At 38.4% G+C, this 27,880-nt stretch overlaps 1 protein-coding gene across 1 annotated transcript in view; it reads left to right on the top strand.

Annotated features, from left to right (window-relative positions):
- LOC126199192 (sorbitol dehydrogenase-like) overlaps positions 1 to 27,880 on the top strand; it is a 127,316-nt gene that overhangs the window by 51,891 nt on the left and 47,545 nt on the right. Inside the window, exons 3-4 of the mRNA XM_049935974.1 lie at positions 434 to 598; positions 18,590 to 18,749. Of these exons, the coding sequence (XP_049791931.1) occupies positions 434 to 598; positions 18,590 to 18,749 (325 nt within the window). The remainder of the gene's footprint in view (positions 1 to 433; positions 599 to 18,589; positions 18,750 to 27,880) is intronic.

The raw sequence follows: 27,880 nt of genomic DNA, 5'->3' as shown, positions 1-27,880 counted from the left end.
TAAGTAGGATAAAAAGTGTGTTGTGTTAGTATGTTTTAAATTATTCATGAAAGTATTGTTTTTGTTTCTAATGAAGACAGATAGTTTGTTAAAAAGTAGTAATTCTTATCCCAACATGACTTCTGCTTAATCTTTGGTTCACCTGATGAATGTTTTCCTTGGTTTCTGTGTCATGTCAGTACATCTCCCCATTTTCTGAAAACAGATCTAAGGACTTTTTTAACATAAAATGTATTGTTTACAGAATGTAAGTAAAGGGTGTTGGAAATATATTTAGTTCTCAAAATAAAAGTTTGGTAGCTGATTGCATTGGTATTCCCTTCATTATTTTTACTAGCCCTTTTTGCATAAGATAAATATTTATCTTACTACAATTAAAGATAAAGCATTTGCCTAAAGCTCTTTATGAAACCTTTAACCTATTCTGTTCCAGAGGTCCAGATACGAATGTCATGTGTAGGCATATGTGGTTCTGATGTTCATTATGTGCAGTATGGTTATAATGGAAAAAGTGTTGTAGAAAAACCTATGGTTCTTGGTCATGAAGGAGCTGGAATCATTACAAAGCTTGGACCAGGAGTCAAGAGTCTCAAAATAGGTAAGTATATGCATTTGGGAAGGAATGCACCCAATGGTTAAAATAAAGTTTTGTGTTTGAAAGTTCATATTAAATGATATATCATTTGCTGTATAAAGCGTGTAGGTAAACAAGTGACTTCTGTCTGGAATTTCATATGTTACAATGAAACAGAAATAGAAACAAATTCAGTAAGTAGTTCATATTATCAATTAGCTACCACTACCACGAGGAAACCTTTAGGTTTTAGGATGAGCCAAGAGAGAAATAGTTATCGTGGCAAATTTCTAAAAATCATATTAAATTATCATTAATAAATTGCTAATGAAGACAGGTGAAACCTAGTTTTTCAAATGGTAGCTGAAACTGGTACCACAATCTAACATGTACAGCTGTGACACTCACTGCTGAGAAAGTTGTTACTGTCTGACAGATGAACACATGCTGATGCCCCTAATACAGTAGTTAGAAAGCCATTCCCCACTTAATGTCACATGTGCCATAACATTAATATGTGTTTCTAACCATTTATCTACTTAGTTTACAAAAATGCTTAGTTTGAGTCCAAGCATTAGAAAGTATGATATCAAGAGACCTAAATAACTGTGAAATAAATGTAAACAGACCCAAAACTCATGAGTGAAATGGCATAAACTACAATATCTTCATGAAGAAATATTCTCAAAAATTAATATAATTGCAGCTCATCCTTATGAAAGAAAAATAATATAAATACAGTATTTCAGCCATAAGAAGCATATATTTCTGTTGCTCTCTTCTTTTGAATGGAATTTTCTTTGAAATGTAATGGTTTTGCACAGAATCAGAAGATTTGCTCATTGTTGCACTTCACTCTACTTTACAATTCATGAATATTTGTTTAATATAATTACTTTTTCTTCAATAGATGAATGTGTTGAAAACTTCTGATGTTGGTGGTTTCAATGTAGCAACAATAGCATAATCAGTTGGGTCCTGAGACAGTTTTATTGTTTTGTCAATTTATTGTCTCACCTGTGTGATAGTTTTCTCCTCCACTACATTCATGGGGGCTTATTTAGTATATTAAATAATGTAGGTACTGCCTTCCATAGATTTCATATTTTATTAATTCATAAACTGAAACTTCCTGGCAGATTAAAACTGTGTGCCCGACCGAGACTCGAACTCAGGACCTTTGCCTTTCGCGGGCAAGTGCTCTACCACTGAGCTACCGAAGCACGACTCACGACCGGTACTCACAGCTTTACTTCTGCCAGTACCTCGTCTCCTACCTTCCAAACTTTACAGAAGCTCTCCTGCGAACCTGTGAGTACCGGTCGTGAGTCATGCTTCGGTAGCTCAGTGGTAGAGCACTTGCCCGCGAAAGGCAAAGGTCCCGAGTTCGAGTCTCGGTCGGGCACACAGTTTTAATCTGCCAGGAAGTTTCATATCAGCGAACACTCCGCTGCAGAGTGAAAATCTCATTCTGAATTCATAAACTGTTTAATTTCAAAGTGTAGTGAACAAAACATCAGATTATTGTCTTGGTATACATCGCCTTTCTGTAATTCATCACGTCTCTCACTGCTTATTAGCTATTTCTTCTTCTTAAAACGCAAAGTTATTCTTCAGTAAATATCTGTAGGTTGCAAGAAATTGTAACTAAACAGTCCAGTAACATGCTGTTTCATATCTCTTGTGCTCCTTAGGAAACCCAAATTGTATTGCATTATATTTATTTGACCGATCCAACAAATCATAATATTGTACAATTCATGCATATGATATTGTACAAGTCAAGTATGCATTTTTACAAATAAATTCTTACAAATTAATATGTTACAAGAATGCCTGTGCAAGATGACAAGAATTTAACTACATCACATTGCGCTTTCATTAGTTAGCTGGGTTTCAACTTGTATTTAAAATAACATCAAATAATATGGGATATAACAGAACATGAAGGAAGCAAAAATTGCACCACTTCTTTTTCTTCATCATCCTTTATTTCCATTCAGTTCTTATGCCACAAGACAGTGCTACTGGCCTCAAGACATTGCGTGTGACTACATCTCTGATGTGTTTTATCCTGCCGCTCCTTGGTGAAGAGTGTTTTATCTATGCACATTATATTAGGTTGTATTTAACTGGTTTTAGTGAAGTTAAATGAAAAGAGGACAGGGATTTCTAGTTTAGATTAGACCACATTAGATTCAGTTTTCATTCCATAGATTCAAAAATGAGATGATTCTTTTGGGTGTAGAAAAAGCCAGAAAGTATACTGTAAGAAAATAAAACATTTGAATATACTGCTAACTACCCTGATCATTTGTCAGGACATTGTCAAAATAGGTGAATACATTACAATAAACTGGAACTGCTAATATTTACAGAATAAACACACTGTCAGAATGACACATAGTTATGCACTTTTAATAAATTTATCATCCACAAAATACCTAATCTTGTCTGCTGTGACCAAGTGCTGTCAAAACTGAAATCTAACAGACATTTTTGCCCTGAAGCTGGTCTAACAGTCCCTGTTATTAATCTATAGAGTAGAAAGAGTTACCTATCAAAAACTCTGTTTAAAAAGAAACCAAGTTTTTAATGGTTGCTGGCAATTTATTGAAATTGTATCTTCCTGAATATTGGACCCCTTTTTGACTCAAGGTATGTCATTTTAAGCCCTTATATAGATAGTTCTCGTTCTTAGTAATGATACTGTGTATCGAGCTATTAGGTGGCGATAGAGATATGTTAGTTCCAAAAAATTTCATTAAGGAATAAATATAATGAGAAGCAGTGGTTAGAATACAAAGTTTCTTGAAAACATTTCTACATTATGTTTTTTGCATTCATGACACAAATGAGTCTTATTACACATTTTTGCACAATATCATTCTCGCTGCAAATATAGACTTGTTCAGGCACTTCATCAATTCTGTGGTATGCCCTTCCCAGCAGAATTTATTATTGAGCTGTAATCCCACAAATTTAACACTGTTAACCTCTTCAATCTGCAGGTCTTCATATGTTATACACATGCTGTAAGGAAATCTCTTACATGTTCTGAACTGCATATAATGCGTGTCCCATATAATGAGTTTAATGACAGTGAATTAGCTTCAAATCATCTATTAATGTCAGTGAAATTTGATTAGCAACCATTTCTAAATCTGAATGGCCTTTACAAATGTTTGCTTGTGTCTGTATATGTGCGGATGGATATGTGTGTGTGTGCGAGTCTTGTGTCTGTATATGTGCGGATGGATATGTGTGTGTGTGCGAGTGTATACCTGTCCTTTTTTCCCCTAAGGTAAGGCTTTCCACTCCCGGGATTGGAATGACTCCTTACCCTCTCTCTTAAAACCCACATCCTTGTGGGTATTTTGTGTGTGTGTTTGTGTTTGTTTGTGTGTCTATCAACATGCCAACGCTTTCGCTTGGTAAGTTACATCATCTTTGTTTTTAGATATATTTTTCCCACGTGGAATATTTCCCTCTATTATATTCCAATAAATTGTTGGATGTGTTGTACTACAGACAGATATGGTGGCAAATGCAAAGTTTTCCTAAATTTTTCTATAGCCAGCACTAATTCAAGTCAAACCAAGCCAGTGCACCATAAAGCAAACAGAATGACAAACAGGCAGAGAGTTAATAGTGCAAATAATATGGCATACCCCAGAAGCTATTGCTTTGCCTCACTAGAGTGAGAGGTCTGAATCATTAATTCAGCAACGTGACCTCACTGAGCAGGGATCGTAACATCATACTGACAGCACAGCACGATTCTCCAAGAGTGAGTAGATGGACCTGTATCAGCCAGCTGACATGACAGAAAAGGAACAAGCAGATGCACTGAAAGTGATTGTTGTGCACTGAGATGCAGCAGAGAATGCTGATGAGTCCAGAATGATGACACATGTGGTCATCCTCAGCAAGACATAACTTCATTCCCTCAGATCAACAGCAATAAATACTGGCTTCCAAACCCAAATTCTATTCAAGTACAGTGAACCAGCCATGATGCAGACCCTGTAGCAGGCTGCCTATCATTTACCACATGAATCCTTTGAGATTGCTGCCTGCCTGGTCTGCCAAACCTGATCACTTTGATCTGCCCACATAACAACTGATTATGTGAAGTTTTGGGGATTTCTACCTCTGGATTGCTGAGAGCTGAACTGATGGTTTTTTTGTGCATTATCCGCTCTCACTGTATTTGTGAGGTATGCTGAAGGCTGCTGCCCCAACTTTCTTCTGTGTGCAGACACCAGCATTCGTGGCCTACCTCTGGGGAGAGGTTGTGCTATAAATCTGCACTACCATCCACACTGCATGCAGAGCTGTTGGAGTTTACTCAGTCACACGCCTTCAATATGTGAAAGAGAGCCCTAGTAAAAAGCTGTTGGTGAATACCATTGTGCAAGTTATGCCTGCCAAACACTACCCTGCACAGCATTGCAGTGTTATTTGAGCAACTGGGACAGAGACAACAAGCTTGATAATCTGCTGAGACAGACAAGTCAGTGTATTCCAAGTCTGTGTGCTGCATCTAATGCCCTCATTATGGGCACAGAGAAGATTATTCAATCATAACTCTTATAGCCAATAAATGTATGTAATTCTAATTCTATTTTATTTGTGCAAAGAGCACCATTTGGCCTTCATTATTGCACTCCAGATCTCACTATCCTCCTGCCATAAAGGTCTCAGCCCAGGCCATTACAAATTGGTGTCAGAAGTGTTTACATTGGCTGCCACCACTGTAGTGGAACCACATCTGCAGCACCATTCTCATTGCTGTCTGGACTTCAATCCCAAGTTGATGCAGTGCAGTGAGGGGTAATTTTTCTGTTGGCCTTTCTGGTTGTGTTTATTCTGTGTGGCCATGTCAGATCATAGGGATATTAATGCCACTCTAAAAGTGTCACTTGTTAAACTGAATGAACTTGCAAACTTGTCATTATTTAGGGGAAATACCACAGAAGGGTATTTAATGGTAGTGAGGTACCAATTTTGTAATTTATTAGGGTATGGATTGCCATGTGCTAAGTTAGAACCAGCTACATCTGATCTTTGTAGATGGTTTCGTCATTTAGCATAGAACTGTTCTGAATCACACTTAGTCATGAGCCTGTGTAGAAACTAATTTATTTTATTGTTATATGCTACAAAAGTATAGTTTTTCCCGTATCTCTGTTACTATAATATTAGTTGCAGAATATGCAAGATAGTGGAAACACGTGCTACTACTGTGGGTGAAAGTGTTACTGCTTTAGAAGAGTGAGTTCAACAGTATGAGTACAAAAAATGAAGAACAACATAGGCAGGTTGAAACTTTATACAGGTGCAACTGGGATAAGGAAAAGCCAAGAGAGTATTGAGTGTACTCTCCCCTCCTCTTGATCCATCAGCAGTGTACTTGAAAAATTTCTTTTTCCGGAAGGACAATGGAGGATGTGATTGTATTCATAAAAGACATACTTGCTACCTCTGAATTGTGCAGTTGGGTGGATGAAACATGCATAAGTATGACTAATTTATGGTTAGTGGGTGAAGCTAAAACATATGTAATGTATCACATAGCACATAGTAAGGCAGAAATTGCCCAGGAGCTAGTTGATGGCCTGCACCTGCGCTACCTGAAAAGGAATAGTGTAAGATTTTTGGGAGGAAAACTGAGTAGTTCAGTGCAGACTTCCAGGGAGTCAGTGGAATCCTTCTTGGGTAAAATCTGGAAGGTTTATGCAAAAATGTCTGGCATGGTGTGAAGTGCAGAGGCTGCTGCAGTTGTGTTGCTAGAATTTGAGAATAAGACTTTCGATGTCTTCTTATGGGTTATCGCCAACATGTTACACAGTCAGAATGGAGAATCCATCTCACCTGGCTACAGTTATTAGGAGTACCACACAGTTCGAGGAAATCAGTATTGTTATGAAAGGGCATAAGGGTCTTCACCATCGAAGTGAACTGCTGTGCTATGACTGTGATTGAGTCAGTCATAAGGCACAAGAGTGCAGGAGTAAGAAACAAGGGAAACAGCACCTTAAAAAGTGTCCATTAAATTACAAATGGGAATGCATCAACCACTGAAAAGCTTTTCTACTAGAATGGAATACTGCACATACATGACAGTATGCTAATTGTTAGGCATAGTAAAAGGTAAGAAATACAAGATTTTAGTAGACACAGTTGCACGCACGTCAGTCTTTAGTGCAGACCTCTTAGGCAGGAAGAGACTAAGATCTTCATGGTACAGAGATGTGAGGCCATGACATTGATGTGAAGTCATTAGGGACAACACTACTCAAATGTAGCGTTGGAGCTAAGAATTTTCATGCGTACATGTAAGTATTGCCACATGTTGGTAAAGGTCATTCTGAAGTTCTCAGATACTCAGACTAGACTTTCCTGATAATCAGCATGCTAAAATTAATCTTTTGCAGTATACAACTTAATTCAGTGAAGGTTTGTTTCAGCTGGGAACAACAATTGCGAGCTAGGCAGTGCTGAAAGGGACACCAATCTAAAGTGTTGCCAACTGAAATACAAACATGTACACCAAAGATTGGTCCCCATGGTAGTGTAACACCAGGTACATGGAAGCTGGTTTGGATTTCTGTTGCTACCAATGGCCACAAAAAGTATTGTGCATGGTAAAACCACTGAAAAGTAATGAAGAATTGGTTTTGGTGGTTTTGTGTGCAGAAATTTGGTGCACCTTCACAATATAAATGGAGAGTTTGTGGTTCCTTTTAAGCTGGATAATTTTGGCATAGATGAGGTCAGCCTGTCAAAGGGCTTTCCACTTTAAGTGGTCTGGACATAAAGGACATTGATAGGTCATGTGATGATGTGATGACCAGAGCCGCAAGCAAACCTCAGTGCATCTGCACTACATAAAAAATGGAATCACTGTAAAGAAGTGATCCACAAGTGATGGAAGCTTTATAACTGTGATTCCTGGATTTGTTGAACACAAATAATCTGTTGCCAGTGACAGATGTTACACAACACCATATACCCAGGGGTAACAATGCTCCAGTTTATAGGAAGTTATATCATATACCAAAGCATGTCCTACCATTCATGGAGGAATTCATTGATCAATGACTGGCACAAGGAATAATACAACAAAGATATTCTTGGACGGTAAACATCATCATTACTCTAAGAATGTCACTGATGAAATAAGGAAGTACAATTTCTGTTTTGACAGCCAGTATTCGAACACAAAAGCTGTTACTGATGCGTATCCTGTCCAGAATATCACAGAGACACTGGAAAATCTAGGCTAAGGAAACTATTTTCCAACAGTGGACCTAAGAAGCAGATATCACTAGCGAGAAGTATATCCAGAAGATATAATAAGGTGTGATATAAAGTCATGTAGTTGGCTAGCAACCATTCTAGTAAATTTGTGTAGATTTGTAATTAAGCTGGCTAGGTCACACAAAAATGCATACAGCAGGTGAAGAATGCTTTATTGATCTCAAAGTAGTAGTAGAACAAGCAGTAGTGGTAGTAGTAGTAGTAGTAGTAGTAGTAGTAGGCAATGGGATAACATCACTACTACAATGCTGCCAGGGTTCTGTTAACCAATTGTGTACTCTTAATATACTTGAGACATAAAACCACTCATCCCCCCCCCCCCCCCCCCCACCCTACTCATACAATAATTACCTGTTAAGAGACTAAACAGTATTTAAAAAAAAGTGTAACATAAAATATGATTGTAAACTTGTATTAAAGCATAAGCATTCCACAAAGACTATATAGGATTAACCCTTTTACTGCTCTGGACGTGTTACCGCGCGTGCCTTTGTAGCTGTCCCTGTGTGCTCTGAACGTGTTTATGTGCACCACCAGTCCTTCTACCTGGTATTCTGAACATGTCTACGTGCAGACATGTTCAGAGTACCAGGTAGAAGGAGTGGTGGCACGCATAAACACGTTAAGAGCACATAGGGGCAGGTACAAAGGCACATGCGTTAACATGTCCACAGCAGTTAAAGGGTTTAGAAACAAAACAAAGACATTGTGAATAAGCTTTTACGAACATTCTAATCACAAAAAGTTGTACAGTGTGTAATTACGCGTGTAATATACAGGGTGATTATAATTAAAGTTAAACTTTCAAAAAACTGTAGAAATAACACCACTGGTCAGAATGATGGCAAATTGCAATGGAATATTATCGGAGAAGGGGGAAAAATGTATGGCAGAAGAAAAAAAATAGTGTGAAAATTGATCAATAGATGGCGCTGTCTGCATCAAAATCTGTACATGAAAACACCTGTCATGTGCGCGACCCACTGAAATTGGTATAAACAAGCCGGTACACGGCTTCTCTTCCTTTCGCATTTGCGACGTTCGCCATGAATGTCTCAATGCACGATCACGCTCTGCTTGTAAAGCTGTATTACAAGAATAATGACTGTGCACACATCGCTCTGCCAAAGTTCTGGACACTGAAGGGTTTGAAGAAAGGCGTTGGTCCGATGACTGTTGTGGGTCTGGAGAAAATGATTCAGAAATCTGAAAAGATGGGTTCTTTTGGTGTTCAACCTGGTAGAGGGAGGAAACGAATTGATTCGACATCAGTGGATGCAGTGGCCACAGCAAAGCAGGAGGAGATGAGTGGTGGTGTGGAAACGTACAATGCATGGAGAATTGCCCAAACATTGGACATACCCAGTGCATAAAATTCTACAAAGTATCCTTCTTTGCTATCCATTCAAAATTACCCATGTGCACGAGTCGCTTCCTGTTGACCTGCCAGCAAGAGGGACCTTTGCTTTAGAATTTCTTGTTTGCATGGAAGTGAGCAATGATTGGCTGTGGACGATTTTGTAGACGGATGAAGCCTGCTTCCATCTGACAGAATATGTCAATACAAAGAATTGTTGAATATGGGTAACGGAAAATCCACACGCAAATCAACCAGTACCTCTTCATCCTGAAAATGTCACTGTGTGGTGCAGGTTTATGGCATCATTTATCATGGGGCCATATTTTTTTCAAAGAGACAGGTGCTTCTGGTCCTGCTACCTTTACCATCACTGTCACTGGTAAGCGCTATGAGTGCCTTTTCTGCAACCACATCATTCCAGCTCTCCGACAGCATGGATGTGTGGATGGGATTATTTTTATGCAAGATGGTGAATCTGTGCGCATTGCAAATCCAGTTAAGCAGCTGCTGAAGCTCCATTTTGGAAATGCTAGAATTATCAGCTGCCATTTCCCTACAGCCTGACAGTCCCGATTACCTGATCTTAATTTGTGTGACTTCTGGCTGTTGGCTATCTAAAAGATGTGTTCAGTGTTCTGATTGCAAACTTAGATGCACTGAAGGCACACATTGTGCAGCACACTCTGAACATGACCTGGAAACACATCGATCAGTTGTGGAACAAGCTATTTCTCAATTTCCACTCATTGCGGAAAACGGTGGACAGCATATTGAACATGTTTTGCACCAGTCACATGGAAATGAATAATCTGATTCGATTTTGATTGATGCTTTTTATGCAGTTTCTGGCTTCAACACAATTAAAATCCTATGCGACTGGAGCTTTTTATGTTGTTTTTGGCCTCAGGACAGTCAAAAGCCAATGTAAGTTATGCTTTTTATGTGGTTTTTGGACTCAAAACAATTAAAAACCAATATTTCCCATCCAATGTGATATGACCTTGCCATGAAGGATGGGCTTACCTAACTAACAGTATCACACCTGTACACCCATGCACACTGAGTAGTACAGTTTATTTAATGCCAAACGTACACGTTAGGCATTGTTGTATGATTCATTTGTCATTTGTAGTTGACCACTATTAAATTCTGATGCTTACAGCCCCATCTATTGCTACATTTTGTAACTATTTATTTTTCCTCTGCCATACATTTTCCCCCTTCTCTGATAATATCCCGTTGCAATTTGGTGTCATACTGACCAGTAGTGTTATTTCTGCAGTGGGAGAAATAATATCACATACTATGAAAGCTACTGCTTCACATCACTCCAGCGAGCAGTCTGAATTGTTAATTCAGCAACATAACATCACTGGGGAGGGATCATAATGTCATTCTGATGCACAGCAGAATGCTTCAAGAATAAGTAGATGTTCCACAAGAATGCCTACAGCCCACTGGACATGGCAAAAAAGCATCAAGCAGAAGCACGGATTCCAAAGTGTGGCAAAGAATACTGATGATCCCAGGAAATGAGGACACATGAGGTCAACCTCAGCTAGACATAACTTGACTGGCTGAGATGGACAATGATGAATACTCAGATTTCCAAGCCTACATTCTATTCAGTTACAGTGGGCCAGCTAAGATGCAGACCCTGTGACATGCTACCTATCATTCGCCAGATGGCTTCTACCTTGGAGATTTATGCCTGCTTGGTCTGCCAGACCTGGTTACTGTGAGCTGCCAACATCTCATCTATTACTGAGGTGTTTTGAGGACTTCTACCTTCAGCTTTCTGAGAACTGCACTGATGGTGTTTGGCACACTGTCAACGTGCCGTTGTATCCGATAGGCACAGTAAAGGCTGCTTCCATCGAGTTGCTTTTGTGGGCTGACACAAGCATTCATGGCCTATCTCTAGTGGAGATGACATGCAGTCATGCCATAACTCTGCACTATCATCTTCAGTCCCTGCAGGCTTGCTGAAGTTTATTAGGGCCCACACCTTCGACACACACACACACACACACACACACACACACACAACCTCTCTCTCTCTCTCTCTCTCTCTCTCTAACTCTCTCTCTCTCTTTCTCTCTCTCCTTCAGGACCAAATAAAAATACAGATTCTGACATAGATCAAAATCAGAATCTAGCAGTAATCAATAGTAACAGAAATTTGAAAGAATGTCATACAAGTAGCAAATTAGGCAGTGCCCAGTGGCATAGATTACAATTAGGAACTAATCAGAGCAAGATGGATGGAATATAATAAAGAATGGAATGGTCTAGGCAGAGTTGGCAACTGCAGGCACAGTGAAAGCAATTACAAAAACATACACAACTCACGAAATATGCCAGCTTACTGATGGAAGGAAGAAGACTGATAACCCAGAGGGCCATGCAAAGAGGATAAATGAGAAAACGTGAAAGAGACTTTTACAGGAATGTGAAAGGGGGATTTTCACAGGGAGTTGTTGGCATGGCAACAAGAAAGAGTAAACACAATTTTGGAGAAGTAAAAAGCAAAAAATTTTACCTAAAAGGCACACATGGGAAACCTATGTTACATACAGAAGAAAGAGCAGATACACAACAGAATACATACATTTATATACATCTTTAAATTTGGAAAGATAAGACAAGGGTTTTTCAGTAAAGAAAGACTCCCAATTCTTTTAACAGCCATTAATGTATGAAAACATCCTTTTACGTGCTTCAAATTTGAAGTTTCTTCTACACTTGTACAAAGTTTTGAATAATTCTGACTGATGGCAGAGATCTAGTGAACCATCAAAACAACATCTATTAGAGACACTCATTACAAGCAACACACTGTAATAGATTTCGTCATTTGAGATAAAGAAACCATGGTGGTCATCTACAAATACCTATGTGCAGTAAATGGTAATTATTGAGTTGATAGTACTGTTGAGTGATGGATAAAGAGAGTTAAAGTACCAAGATGTGCAGAAACTGAGCTTCAGCCTATCAAGTTCCGAATGCCATTTTCAAAGCCACTGCTCCCAATATGGTGAACTGTGTCAATGCCATTATGCAGGCAGACTGGTGGATCACCCCTTGATAATTATCTCTACAGTGATCAGTGTGCATGGAAATGACTCAGTATTTTTGGCTGGTTCCATTCTCTATCAACAATCCTTAATTGAATAATAACCAAAAACTTCAACAAGATCCAGCACAGATAAAAAAAAAAAAATAAATAAAAATTAAAAAAAACACCAAAAGTAAGAAGGGCATAGAAGTTTTTTCTAATGGTGTGGAGAGTTTACTTTACATAGAACATAGTTTAAGGTTAAGTAACACTAAAACAAAGGTTATTAAGACAGCGTCAACTCGCTTATCATCAAAAAGATTATCAGACATAGTATGCCAGATGAGAAAAAAGCTTTGTCAGAAGAGCTCTGCTGGTACTGTGGACTGATATAGAATAGAGGTGTTCCTCAAGGTGTATGTCTAGAGCACGGCATTGTGTGGGAGTAAAACATGTCCCATTAGAAAAAGAGGAAAGAGGTAGCTGAAAGAAGTCCACATTTGGTATTGTAGAAAGGTGTTAAAAAGGAAGAGTATAAATAAAGTCGAGTATTAAGAGGTGCACTGATTTCTTCAACCAACAGAACTGGCTTCAATTCCTAATCAAAGTATCCAGTGTTATGTTATTACTTCATGCATTTACATATACACCAAAATGGTGACCTGACTTGGAATGAGTCAATAAACAACACTGAGGACAGTTTTGACCTCGACTTCAGAATGAATCTGCAACAAACCTTTAATTTGAAAGAAGTTGATGATACTTTAGGAGTGAGTGAGGAAAGATGTCTGTGACAAACCTTCACCAGAAACAGGGACAGTTTAGAGTGATGACTGCTGCTACTGCATCCAGGAATAACTAATGTGGTATAGGAAGGAGCTATAGAGTCAAAACATTTTAAGGGTAAGAGAGGTTTGTGATACCAGATGTAAAACAAGTTATCAAGAAATTTAATTGTGGGGACTAGGTATACAAAGATAAACATGTAATGGGAAAAGATGGAGATTGCATCAAATCAGTTGAAAATCTGCTAATGAAGAGAAAAGATATCTACCGTCAGCAGGGGTAACATTGGCCCACTTTTCCACAATATTTGACGTGTTAAGCTCTTGGTAGCTGACACAGTACTGGTAAACTGTAATAAAATATTTTTTAAAGCATCTATATAACCATGTGTGACAAAATCAGTCTAGTGTTACCAAATTTCAGAAACTGTTTATGACTGTAATATTCTTTTAAAAAACTGGGACAATGTTACCTTTACTTGGGGTAACTTTGTCCTGCATGTTCAAATCTGTCTACAAAAAACTAAAAAATGCAATAAGCCAATGTTCAATCAACCAACAAGGATCATATAATTATAGAATGTTACTAAACTTCAATAAGTCATTTAAATACCAAAATTGAGTTAGATAACTAACATTTAAAGAGAGAGAAAGAAAAAGGAAATACCGATTAGTTTATTTTTATTTTATTATTTATTATAAAAGTTCAGAACAGTTTAAATATTGCAGAAATTGATTAAATAAAGTTGTCCAATTCAGGAACTGAAAATTGGTTCCTTTTAGATACCTTTTTGGGTTCTTTTATTTTGAACAACACATCTTTCCAAGAATATTGTTAAATAAGTTAGATGAACTGGGAATAAGGGGACTTGTGAAAAAGCGGTTCCAGTCATATCTAAAAAATAGAAGACTGATAACTGAAATCTCACATATTTCAAGTTGCTCAAACTATATTGTAAAGTATACTTCAGACCCAAATTATGTAAATATAGGTGTCCCACAGGGTAGTGTCCTTGGCCCAATAATATTCCTCATTTACATAAATGACTTCCCACAGAGCATCAAGCATGGACACACAATATTGTTTGCAGATGACTCAAATGTTATAATCAGTGACAAATCACCAGATGCACTGATAGAAAAAGCCAAACAAACACTTAAACAGTGCATGTGAGTGGGCATCCAATAATAAACTAACACTAAATTTAAAAAAAAAACAAATGCTGTTAACTTCTATGTCTGCAAAAAACCACACTATAACAACTTTAAGTTAAACAATGAAACTATAGAATGTGTAGACTACACAAAATTTCTTGGTATGCATGTTGACAGTCAGTTAAAGTGGGAAGAACATATTAAAATACTTACTAACAGAATCGCTACAGCATGCTATGCTCTTAGAATTCTGACTGCAGTCTGTGATACTACATGTGTCATATCTGTATATTTTTCTTATATCCACTCTGTTATTACCTATGTAATAATATTTTGTGGAGGTAACAGCAAAAATATTCAAATAGTTTTCAAATTACAGAAATGAGCAATTCGTATAATAATCAGGAGTGGCAGTAGGGCTCACTGCCTTGAACATTTCCAAAAGCTGGAAATCCTAACTGTCCCCTGTGAATACATTTTTCAAAGTATTAGGTAAGTGAAAAAAAATATTGACTGCTATGTTAAAAATTCTTTAGTACACAGCCATGAAACTAGAAACCAATACAATCTGCATCTGGAGAGGAAAAATAAAGTTAAAACTCAGCAGAGCTTGTTGTACAATGCCGTTAAATTATATAATAAATTACCCCAAAATATAAGAGATATTGACACAATTGGACAGTTCAAAACAAAACTAAAAAATTTTTTATTAAATAAAAGTTGTTATGCAGTAACGGACTATCTGAATTAAAACATGTAGCGTAATTAAAGTAGCCTGCATTGTAATACATGAGGAAATAATTATAATATGAAATCCAGAATTGTACAGTACTATAAGAAAATTACATAAGGATATAAAACTAATCTAAGATACTTTAAAAATGTGTGCAAATATTAACTTTATGTGTATAAATTGTAGGTATATTGTATTGTATATGATTTTGCTGACGAAATCCACACAATGTAAATTGTTACATGGATTAATAAAGAAATCAGTCAATCAATATAACATCGAATCTGGTCTTTCAGGCCACCTCCAACACTTAAGTCTCTTCTTCATGCATTCGAAACAACACAGCCTATCTCATTAATCTGTCTTATTTGTCCTGGATACTTTTCCCCCATTGAAAAGGACAGTTACAAAGTCATTTTCAACATAATCCTCATTACAGTTTGATGAACACTCCTTAGGCACTGAAAATGTTTCACTTTTTTCACTTGATTCTTCCAGTGATACATCATCAAGATCATCATCACCTGAGCAACTTGACAGTTTGATTCTCTTCTGTCTTTGCTTATTTTGCTGGGAAAATGGAGAAGAGGCAGGTATCTTGGCACCAAGCAGTTTCAGATCATTAACCTAGATGCTTTTCCCAGCAGGCACATCTATCGTCTTTCTTCTTTTCTTAGCATCAGATGAGGAACAGAACATTATTGAAGTTGAGCTCTTACTAAAGTTGCAAATGTTTTCTACATATTTTGCACCTTGTTTGCAAATCACCTTCTTACTTCCTGAGTCATCACAGAGGTTCATTTCATCATAATTCCAGATTCTGGATAGTGGAACATCTTTCACAGCTTCACTTAAGTTATCCATATAACTGTTCAAGTCTATTTCACCGATCTGAGCTCTGACCTTTTTGATGGATGAGCTCATCTAACAGAGAGTTCAATGTGGCATTTCAAAAAGAATTTAGTCCACTCATAACCAGGCAAATTATTCTTGAACACAGGAATATTGTCACCCTTTTTATCTAAATAACTTTTGACAGCCATATGAAAGTCCAGTTAATCAATTGGAAATCCAAAATCACACAACTTTATGAGATGGTGTTGAAAGGAAAGTTCTTCCTCATCAGCAAACAGTCGAGATTGACCTACATTTTTTGAATGCTTGCCAGCAAGCTTGTTTTTTATGGTCAGTCTGGGTATCCAAAACCTTTGTTCTGCTTCATGTTGCATCATTTGATGTGCACGAATTGCTTTTAAACATTCTTCCAACTTCTCCAGTGAGTAATTTGCGTATGATCTTCAACCAAGTCTCTTGTTATGTATTTGTGGCATTGTCTGTAAAATAAGAAGAAAAACATTTTGTAGCCTCACTGGAAAGAATTCTGCTCAAAAGAGTACTGGATCTTTAAAATAATTACTGGTAGATAATGAAATAAACAACCTGTAAGTTTAACATCGTTTGGGCCAAAGTAACCCCAAACATGGGCCAATGTTACCCCATGGTGAAATGCAATATTTATTTCATACTTATATGGAGAAACTGACATCTTTCTGTTTTAAATCTTAATCTAGACAAATGAAGCGATAATAAAAACTACTTACTGAAAATTAAATCACTTCCGTAACTGATAACCAAATGAAAGTTGGAATAACACTAATTTTCCACGAGTTGCTGACCATAACAAAACAAGTGCTGCAGCAGCAGCAAATTCATGAACTACAAAAACAGTGAAAAACCAGTGTAGCTGATGCTGCCACCTATTGTTTAAGACTAGAAAAATGGATATTCGTTGATGTATGTATGAGCAGTGAGACATGGAATCTTTGTTTTCCTCTGGGACAATGTTGCATGCAAAGGGCCAATGTTAACCCCACTGATGGTACACTTATTGAATAGTATAATTAGCACCAAACAGATATGTTCAGTGATAAACTTGTCACATTTCACATGCTTTGTATTGCCTGCATCTACATTCATAATCTGCAGATTGCTGTGAACTGCTTGGTAAAGGGCACTTCCTGTTGTACCATACTCCAGGATTTCTTCTTGTTTCATTCCAGTATGGATTGCAGAAAAAATGACTATGGGAGTGACACATAGTGAGCTGTATTATGTTCCTAGAATATTCGCTTTACATAAAGCAATTGCCAGTTCAATTATTTCAGGGCTTCTGTCACACTATGCCATGGGTCAAACGAACTTGTGACTACTTGTGCTGCTCAAATTTGCATACATCCAATATCCCCTGTAAGTATTATTTGGTATGGGTCCCATATACTTGAGTAGTATTCTGGGACAGGTCAAGCAAGCATTTTGTAAGCAGTCTCCTTTGTAGATTGCCCACTTCTTCCCAGTATTCCACCAGTTAACTACAGTGTGGTTCACCTGCTTTACCTACAGTTGAAGCTATGTGATCAATCCATTTCACACAGTTATTGCAGTAGTATGAAGTGACTGTTAACTATTTCAAAAGTCTGACAGATAACCAACAAGTATTTAAGAAGAAATTAAAAGAATTTCTGAATGAAAACTCCTTCTACTCCATAGAGGAATTTTTAGATATAAATTAAGAAAAAAAGAAAGAAAAAACAAACAAAAAAATTATAAAAAAATTTAAAAAATTAAAAAAAAAACAAAAAAGTTGTTATATTAACTTAATTATGTTGTTAAATTAACTTAATTATGTCCTGTATTGGAAAATTTGACTCGTTCCACATCATTACATCATTCATGATCCATGGAACTAGTATTAATCTGATCTAATCTAATCTACATTTCTGGACATTTAAAGAGAAATGTCAAGCTTTGCACCACTTTGAAATCTTATCAAGACCTGATTGAATGTTTGTGCAGTTTTTTCAATAATTTTTTCATTATAAATAACTGCATCAGATGCAGTATTTCTGAGATTATTGTTTATGTCATCTGTGGGTCATTAATTCACAACACAAACAGTAAGGCTTCCAACACACTACCCTAATGAAACTTGAAGTTACTCCTTCATCTGTTGATGACCCTCAATCCAAGATAACATGCTGCATTCTCTCTACTAAGAAATTCTCAATTCAGTAGCAAATGTTGTTTGATGCCCCTTATGATTATTAATAAGCACTAGTGTGACACTGAGTCGAAGTCAAGAAATACTGCATCCACCTGATCATTGTGATCCTTGACATGTGAGGAAAGTGTAAGTTCAGTTTCACATAACTGATGCTTGTAGAATCCATAGTGATTGGCATGGAGGAAGTAATGCTTTTAAATTAATGCACAGTTTTACCTATGAAGATGTTAATAATAGCAGAGTCTTCAGAGGCAGACTGGTTATCAATCTATAGGTACTGCTGTACAGAGTTTGGAGACTCTAAATTCGCCAGAACACTATTTTGTAGGTCAATATGTTACACAGAAATGACTTTTTGCTTGTAACTAAAGTATTTCAAATTTTAGTCTTGTGTTGAGCTGTCTCCTTAACATTTTGTAATAGAAATCCATAAGGATGGTATGCATCAACATTGTCAAATGTGTTTTTGATAAAAGACAAAATAGCTCCTCTCTTCCTTTTTGCCTAACATTTTCATGTGAATTCTGCTGTCTGCAGGTGACCGTGTAGCTATTGAGCCAAACAGTCCATGCAGAAGATGCAACTACTGTAAACTTGGGAGATACAACTTATGCACAGATGTCTCTTACTGTGGAGCACCACCTCATGATGGCAGCCTTAGTTATTATTATAAGCATCCAGCTGATTTCTGTTTTAAGTATGTATGAATTATTTTTTGGTTCAATTATTTGTATTTGTTAGACAACACTTGGGCACCATTTAGAAAAGATTATATCATATTTATTTTTATATATTTAACAGTACTTATAGTATGATCATTCTGTGCAATAGCAAATGACACATCAAAACACTACAGAAATATTTACAGAAGCAGAAGCTATTGTCTTGTAACATACAAGCTAAATCAGTGATTTATTGTATTGGAGATACATCTACATTATACCGTACTACACCAAAGTCTAGTTTTAGGGCATTTTAATATTGTACAATACAATTATAATATGTCATTTAATTTCACACAGTACACAGATATCAAATCATTATTTAAAAGAATTTATTTGTAGGTTTACTTATTACTGTTCCTTTCGCAACATCTTGCTCAAGTAACAATATTATCAATCAAGAAATCCTCTAGTAAGTAAAAGCACTTTTGGACTAGCATACTATAGAATTTTTTCTTTAGAAAACTACTCTCAATCATATTTACATTTTTGCCTTTTATTACAAATATTTATGCACTGTGGAGTTTGGGTAAAGATTAGTAGTCGGTGGGTAAGAAGCACAATTTTTTCATTATTACTAGTACTATAACCTGTCTCACCATGCAGACAGACACATCAGATTCTTTGTTAGTTTGAAAAAGACATAACATGTAATGGATATTGAGTAAAATAATGTGTAACCAGAGCCAACTGTTGTGAAATCTCAAAACTATTTTCTCGTTTGTCACTATTCTCCTTTCAGTTAAAAATTCCTTGTTCTGTTCCAAATGCTCCTAAATCAGTTTACCTCCAATTTTTATGTTTCTTCTAGTGTTACAATCCGGTGTCAAAAATACCAAAAATGGGACTAAAAGAAGTATTCACATGTATCTGAAATTCTGAAATTTATCGCTGAAAGAAAAGTATGTACGAACTGCAAGTAAACTAATACTCTCTCAATTCAGAACATTGTTATTTATTTATTCATTCTTTGGTCACTGTTTGGAGTGATATTGGATAGTCAGTATAATCTACAATTAAAATATTGGGGTAATTTAAATTTGAGCATGTATATTATTATATTACAATAGATTTATACATATATAATAATGAAAACATAGGCAACACAAAAAAATTTACTACTAATTAATTTACTACAAGGGGCATTTGAAAAGTCCATGCAAAGTCCGAGAGATGGCACCACTGGCACGTATCGAGGTCATGTTTAGCTAGTAGCATCTTTGGAAAGAACGCCCACCAAGTTTCAATCATATTGGTCTATTTCTTTGTGTTTGGCATTCGTGTGTATCAAGGAAGTCGAGTCATTGTCAAAAAATGGACAAAAAAAATGTCATGTGGTGATTAAACATTACTCTATGAAAGGCAAAATGCCTCAGGAGACTAAAGAAAAGCTTGATAAACATTATGGTGACTCTGCACCTTCAATTGAAGAAATGGCTGGCGGGACAAATATTTTACTCAAACAAGGAGGTGAGCAACTAATAACTATTTTGCAGATTTGGACAATTCCTATTATTCAGAAGGGATCAACACATTATAACAGTATTGTACAAAGTGTATAAGTCTAGAAGGAGACTATGTCAAAAAATAAAAAAAGGTTTAGCCCAAACAGGTAAGCAGTTTTTATCTTTGCACGGACTTCTCAAATGCCCCTCCTATATACAGGCAGCTAATTTCAGTTTCTGCTGCGGTGCTAGTGTATTGATGAAATTAAGAAAATTTTTATGTTCCGTTTTCATTGACAATGTATACAAGGAGTGCAAGATGTGGCAACCCTGCAGGCTTGCATAGGCACAATATCTTTGACCTTGGTCTATAAGCTGCTTCTAGTCCAAGCGGCACGTCGATGCAACTACTCAGTCGTGAGTTGTGCAGTGATAAGTTAACATGTGTTTGTGTCCTCATCATGGAAATGGAACTGCATAATATTGCGCAATGGTATGCCATTTCATTTTGCATTAAATTGGGTGAAAACGTGGTGACAACTTATGGTAAGCTTCAGAAGGCTTTTGGAGAGGAGGTTATGTCAAGAGCTCAAGTTTCTCAATGGCATAAGATGTTTAGTGTAGGCAGAATGAAAGTTGAAGATGAAGACCGCAGTGGATGACCATCAACCTAATGGATGGATGTCAACTTGGCCAGGGTGCGTGAACTCATACAATCTGATTGAAGATTATCCATGAAAATGATTGCAGAAGAACTGAATATCAATCGAGAAATGGTTCATCTAATAATAACTGATGGTATGAGAAAGATTTGTGCAAAACTGGTCCCCTAAAATCTCACACCACAACAGTGAGAAACACTGAAAAATGTGGCAGCCGATCTGTTAAATCAAATGGAAATCAATCCAGAATTGTTGAGCTGTGTTATCACTGGTGATGAAAGTTGGTTTTTTCAGTACGATCCAGAGATAAAATGCCAAGGTTCGCAATGGTGCTCAAAGGGATCACCCAGACCAAAAAAGCTCGCATGTCAAAATCAAAAGTGAAATGCATGCTTGTGTGCTTCTTTGATTCCACGGGAATTGTTCATATAAAGAGTGGGTGCCTCCTGGACAAACGCTTCACCAATATTACTACAAAGAAATTTTAGAAAGACTTCATAAAAGAGTTCTTTGTGTCTGTGCCAATAATGCAGATAATTGGATTCTGCATCATGATAATGCGCTATCCCATACTGCTCTGTCAGTACAGCAATTTTTAACCTCAAAACAAATTTCAGTACTATCACAGCCACCTCATCCACCAGATATCGCTCTGTGCGACTTTTTTCTATTTCCAAGAGTCAAAATGTTGGTCAAGGGACACCATTTTCAAACAACACAAGATGTCCAAAAACCTGTGACGAGGGTCTTGGAGGATATTACAGAAGATGAGTTCCAGAAATGTTACCATCAATGGCAGAAGCACTGGAAAAAGTGTGTGCAATCAGAAGGGAACTACTTTGAAGGAGACAACACTAAACTTGACTGAAATGGTAAGCAACATTTTTTTTCACATCAGTCTCATTACTTTATTGTTGCACCTCGTATGTAGCACAGTTCTCTGGATATTACTGTAGTACTGCAAATTCTTTCTAATTTTTCTGGATTAGCCTCAAAATATCTCTTAACACTGTACAAAAATGCTGTTTTTAAGGAATCTCTTCATTTTGTTTTGAAAACTGGTAGTGCTTTTATATTTTCTAAACTGTTTGGTACTCTGTTGCATAATAAGTACCCTGCTTTAGTAGGGCCTATTGCTTGGAGCACCATATTGAACCCAAGCTACTGCTAAAGAATGTAGTTTTATGGGAAGACTAGAATAGGAATGAGTTGTGATCATAACTGAGAAGCTACCTGAAGGAAAAGTGATGGTTCTGGTTTTACAAAATTGATGTATGCTGATTACATGCTGCTCTCATATTGCTGGCCAATGTGTTAGTGCCAGCCTTAGATAGAAGGAGAAGGTGGAGCAACATTCAATCACCAGGGCAATTTACTACAGCACAACAGTTTTAAGGAATTAGATAGTTTGGAAAACATTTCTATATTTGAAAATAAGCTAATATTTTGAATTAAGGATTACTGAAGAAGATCACAGCAGAGAGATCAAAATGTTGATCATTCAGAAGAAATATGGTGCAGTCTAACAACGCAGCAGATTTTTAACTTCATTATTGAACAAGTTTGTAATCACTTGCAAGCTGTGTAACAGCTGTCTTTCACAGCACACCAATGACATAATCCCACAGGACTATTCCATAATTTACAAATGGAAAAGTTTTCCACAGCACACTGTTTTCAGTATTTTTGTTTGATACAGTTTTGGACAGCTGGGTAATACAGTGCACTGTTTATTTTCCTACATTTATTTACATATTTCTTTACATTCCCTTTCATACCAGCAGCTCAATGACGGCCTTTGCAGATGTCAGAGATAATAATATGACAAAAATTATATTTACATGGTGTGGGTTCCTGTAGTCATGTCCTAGTTCATGAACCACAGGCAACGTATGAGTGGCCAAGTAAGTGGTCCCGACAGTCGGGATACCAGTTACTTTGGAATAAGGCAGGGCATCTCGGACATATTCTGAGTCATGGTCACCTTTGTGCACATACGGCAAAGACTACCAAATCCACCAGTTAGTCCCTCAACCATTAGGGATAATACCCAATGGGGCTCGGGGCAAGTAAGGCTAGCAACCTGCTTTCCTGGTACTTTAAATACACTCCTGTAAATTGAAATAAGAACACCGTGAATTCATTGTCCCAGGAAGGGGAAACTTTATTGACACATTCCTGGGGTCAGATACATCACATGATCACACTGACAGAACCACAGGCACATAGACACAGGCAACAGAGCATGCACAATGTCGGCACTAGTACAGTGTATATCCACCTTTCGCAGCAATGCAGGCTGCTATTCTCCCATGGAGACGATCGTAGAGATGCTGGATGTAGTCCTGTGGAACGGCTTGCCATGCCATTTCCACCTGGCGCCTCAGTTGGACCAGCGTTCGTGCTGGACGTGCAGACTGCGTGAGACGACGCTTCATCCAGTCCCAAACATGCTCAAAGGGGGATAGATCCGGAGATCTTGCTGGCCAGGGTAGTTGACTTACACCTTCTAGAGCACGTTGGGTGGCACGGGATACATGCAGACGTGCATTGTCCTGTTGGAACAGCAAGTTCCCTTGCCGGTCTAGGAATGGTAGAACGATGGGTTCTATGACGGTTTGGATGTACCGTGCACTATTCAGTGTCCCCTCGACGATCACCAGCGGTGTACGGCCAGTGTAGGAGATCGCTCCCCACACCATGATGCCGGGTGTTGGCCCTGTGTGCCTCGGTCGTATGCAGTCCTGATTGTGGCGCTCACCTGCACAGCGCCAAACACGCATACGACCATCATTGGCACCAAGGCAGAAGCGACTCTCATCGCTGAAGACGACACGTCTCCATTCGTCCCTCCATTCACGCCTGTCGCGACACCACTGGAGGCGGGCTGCACGATGTTGGGGCGTGAGCGGAAGACGGCCTAACGGTGTGCGGGACCATAGCCCAGCTTCATGGAGATGGTTGCGAATGGTCCTCGCCGATACCCCAGGAGCAACAGTGTCCCTAATTTGCTGGGAAGTGGTGGTGCGGTCCCCTACAGCACTGCGTAGGATCCCACGGTCTTGGCGTGCATCCGTGCGTCGCTGCGGTCCGGTCCCAGGTCGACGGGTGCGTGCACCTTCTGCCGACCACTGGCGACAACATCGATGTACTGTGGAGACCTCACGCCCCACGTGTTGAGCAATTCGGCGGTACGTCCACCCGGCCTCCCGCATGCCCACTATATGCCCTCGCTCAAAGTCCGTCAACTGCACATACGGTTCACGTCCACGCTGTCGCGGCATGCTACCAGTGTTAAAGACTGCGATGGAGCTCCATATGCCACGGCAAACTGGCTGACACCGACGGCGGCGGTGCACAAATGCTGCGCAGCTAGCGCCATTCGACAGCCAACACCGCGGGTCCTGGTGTGTCCGCTGTGCCGTGCGTGTGATCATTGCTTGTACAGCCCTCTCGCAGTGTCTGGAGCAAGTATGGTGGGTCTGACACACCGGTGTCAATGTGTTCTTTTTTCCATTTCCAGGAGTGTATGATGCTGGCAACAGTCAGAGCAAAATGCCTTGGACCTTTGGAGGTGACAGAGTCCCACCTCTAACTGACAAACCAGGGACTCCTAAGATACTACTTGGCAAACAAATGGTAATGAGATGGGGAGCTATTAATATCAATGGGGGCTACTCTGGGAAGAAGGTAGAGCTGGCAGAGGCTGCAAGTAAGATGGGGCTGGACGTTTTAGCTGTTAGTGACATTCGGGTAAGGGGTGAGAAAGAAGAGGAAGTGGGAGAATACAAGGTCTACCTGTCAGGAGTCAAAGCAGGAATAGCACAATGGGGTGTAGGGCTTTACATCAGGAAAGAAATGGAACCCAGCATAGTTGCAATAAGGAATGTAAATGAACGACTGATGTGGATAGACTTGACAGTGTCTAGCAAGAAAATTAAGATTGTGTCAGTATGTTCGCATTGTGAAGGGACAGATCAAGATAAGATGGATAGTTTTTATGAGGCACTCAGTGATGTAGTTGTTAGAGTAAAGGACAAGGACAGTGTTCTGCTCATGGGTGATTTTAACACCAGGATTGGAAATCGAACAGAAGGGTATGAAAAGGTTATGGGTAAGTTTGGAGAGGATATGGAGGCCATCAGGAACGGGAAACAACTCTTGGATTTCTGTGCCAGTATGGGCTTAGTAATCACAAACTCCTTTTTTAAACATAAGAACACCGGTATACTTGGGAAGGCAGGGGAACCAGATCTGTCATTGACTATATAATAACAGATCAGGAATTCAGGAAGGCTGTGAGGGACACACGTGTATTCAGGGGATTCTTTGATGACACTGATCATTATTTAATCTGCAGTGAAATTGGGATTGTGAGGCCAAAAGTGCAGGAGGTCAGGTCCATATGTAGGAGGATAAGAGTGGAGAAACTTCAGGATAAGGAAATCAGGCACAAGTACATAACAGCGATCTCAGAAAGGTACCAGTTAGTTGAATGTAGTCAATTACAGTCATTGGAAAAGGAATGGACAAGGTACAGGGACACAGTACTAGAAGTGGCTAAAGAATGTCTTGGAACAGTAGTGTGTAAAAGTAGGATGAAGCAAACAGCTTGGTGGAATGACACAGTTAAGGCAGCCTGTAAAAGGAAAAAGAAGGCATATCAAAAATGGCTACATACTAGAACTCAGGTAGACAGAGAAAGTTATGTTGAAGAAAGAAACAAAGCCAAACAGATAATTGCAGCATCCAAGAAGAAATCTTGGGAAGACTTTGGAAACAGGTTGGAGACTATGGGTCAAGCTGCTGGAAAACCATTCTGGAATGTAATTATCAGTCTTCGAAAGGGAGGTAAGAAGGAAATGACAAGTATTTTGGACAGGTCAGGAAAATTGCTGGTGAATCCTGTGGATGCCTTGGGCAGATGGAGGGAATATTTTGAAGAGTTGCTCAATGTAGGTGAAAATACAATCAGTAATGTTTCATATTTCGAGGTAGAATGGGATAGGAATGATGATGGAAATAGGATCACATTTGAGGAAGTGGAGAAAATGGTCAATAGATTGCAGTGCAATAAAGCAGCTGGGGTGGATGAAACTACGTCGGAACTAATCAAATACAGTGGAATGTCAGGTCTTAAATGGCTACACAGGATAATTGAAATGGCCTGGGAGTCAGGACAGGTTCCATCAGACTGGACAAAAGCAGTAATCACACCAGTCTTTAAACATGGAAACAGAAAAGATTGTAACAACTACAGAGGTATCTCTTTAATCAGCATTGTGGGTAAAATCTTCTCAGGTATTGTTGAAAGGAAAGTGCGAGTATTAGTTGAGGACCAATTGGATGAAAATCAGTGTGGGTTTAGGCCTCTTAGAGGTTGTCAGGACCAGATCTTTAGCTTACGGCAAATAATGGAGAAGTGTTATGAGTGGAATAGGGAATTGTATCTATACTTTATAGATCTAGAAAAGGCATATGACCGGGTTCCTAGGAGGAAGTTATTGCCTGTTCTACGAGATTATGGAATAGGAGGCAAACTTTTGCAAGCAATTAAAGGTCTTTACATGGATAGTCAGGCAGCATTTAAGAGTTGACGGTAAATTGAGTTCATGGTTCAGAGTAGTTTCAGGGGTAAGACAAGGCTGCAACCTGTCTCCACTGTTGTTCATATTATTTATGGATCATATGCTGAAAACAATAGACTGGCTGGGTGAGATTAAGATATGTGAACACAAAATAAGCAGTCTTGCATATGCAGATGACTTAGTTGTGATGGCAGATTCGATTGAAAGTTTGCAAAGTAATATTTCAGAGCTAGATCAGAAATGTAAGGACTATGGTATGAAGATTAGCATCTCCAAAACGAAAGTAATGTCAGTGGGAAAGAAATATAAACGGATTGAGTGCCAAATAGGAGGAACAAAGTTAGAACAGGTGGACAGTTTCAAGTACTTAGGATGCATATTCTCACAGGATGGCAACATAGTGAAAGAACTGGAAGCGAGGTGTAGCAAAGCTAATGCAGTGAGCACTCAGCTATGATCTACCCTCTTCTGCAAAAAGGAAGTCAGTACCAAGACTAAGTTATCTGTGCACCGTTCAATCTTTCGACCAACTTTGTTGTATGGGAGCAAAAACTGGGTGGATTCAGGTTACCTTATCAACAAGGTTGAGGTTACGGATATGAAAGTAGCTAGGATGATTGCAGGTACTAGTAGATGGGAACAATGGCAGGAGGGTGTTCACAATGAGGAAATCAAAGAAAAACTGGGAATGAACTCTATAGATGTAGCAGTCAGGGCGAACAGGCTTAGATGGTGGGATCATGTTACACGCATGGGAGAAGCAAGGTTACCCAAGAGACTCAAGGGTTCAGCAGTAGAGGGCAGGAGGAGTCGGGGCAGACCAAGGAGAAGGTACCTGGATTCGGTTAAGAATGATTTTGAAGTAATAGGTTTAACATCAGAAGAGGCACCAATGTTAGCACTGAATAGGGGATCATGGAGGAATTTTATAAGGGGGCTATGCTCCAGACTGAATGCTGAAAGGCATAATCAGTCTTAAATGATGATGATGAATTTTACACATTTATTTCGTTATGGCTGATATGCTACTGGTTCATACCACAAACAGTGTCTTAGAATTTGTTTAACAAATGTAAACATTTTTCAATTAACTTAAAATTTATACATGGCTGGAGCAGCAACTGTGAAATCTTTATGAAGAAATTTCTTCCTGAAGATTTTTCTAATAGTAAAGATTTCAATTTATTGTTAAAATCAATCCTCTTACACGTACTTAAATAGTTTGATAGCTTGTTAAGCCAAATCAAACCACTGATGTATGGGCTCCTATGTCAGTTTTAATTTTGTTCTTTTCCAAAAATAGTTCTATTTAGTTCTGGTGTTGTAATCTTGCACATCACTGCACTTGAAAACTTCAGTTGATTGATGCATAAAAAATATAAACGGCCACAATTATTGAACTATATGAAAA

This window comes from Schistocerca nitens, chromosome 8 (genome assembly GCF_023898315.1).
Source record: "Schistocerca nitens isolate TAMUIC-IGC-003100 chromosome 8, iqSchNite1.1, whole genome shotgun sequence".
NCBI classification, from domain to species: Eukaryota; Metazoa; Arthropoda; class Insecta; order Orthoptera; family Acrididae; genus Schistocerca; species Schistocerca nitens.
Note: the sequence above shows the minus strand (reverse complement) of the source record. Positions and strands in the feature narration are given on the sequence as shown.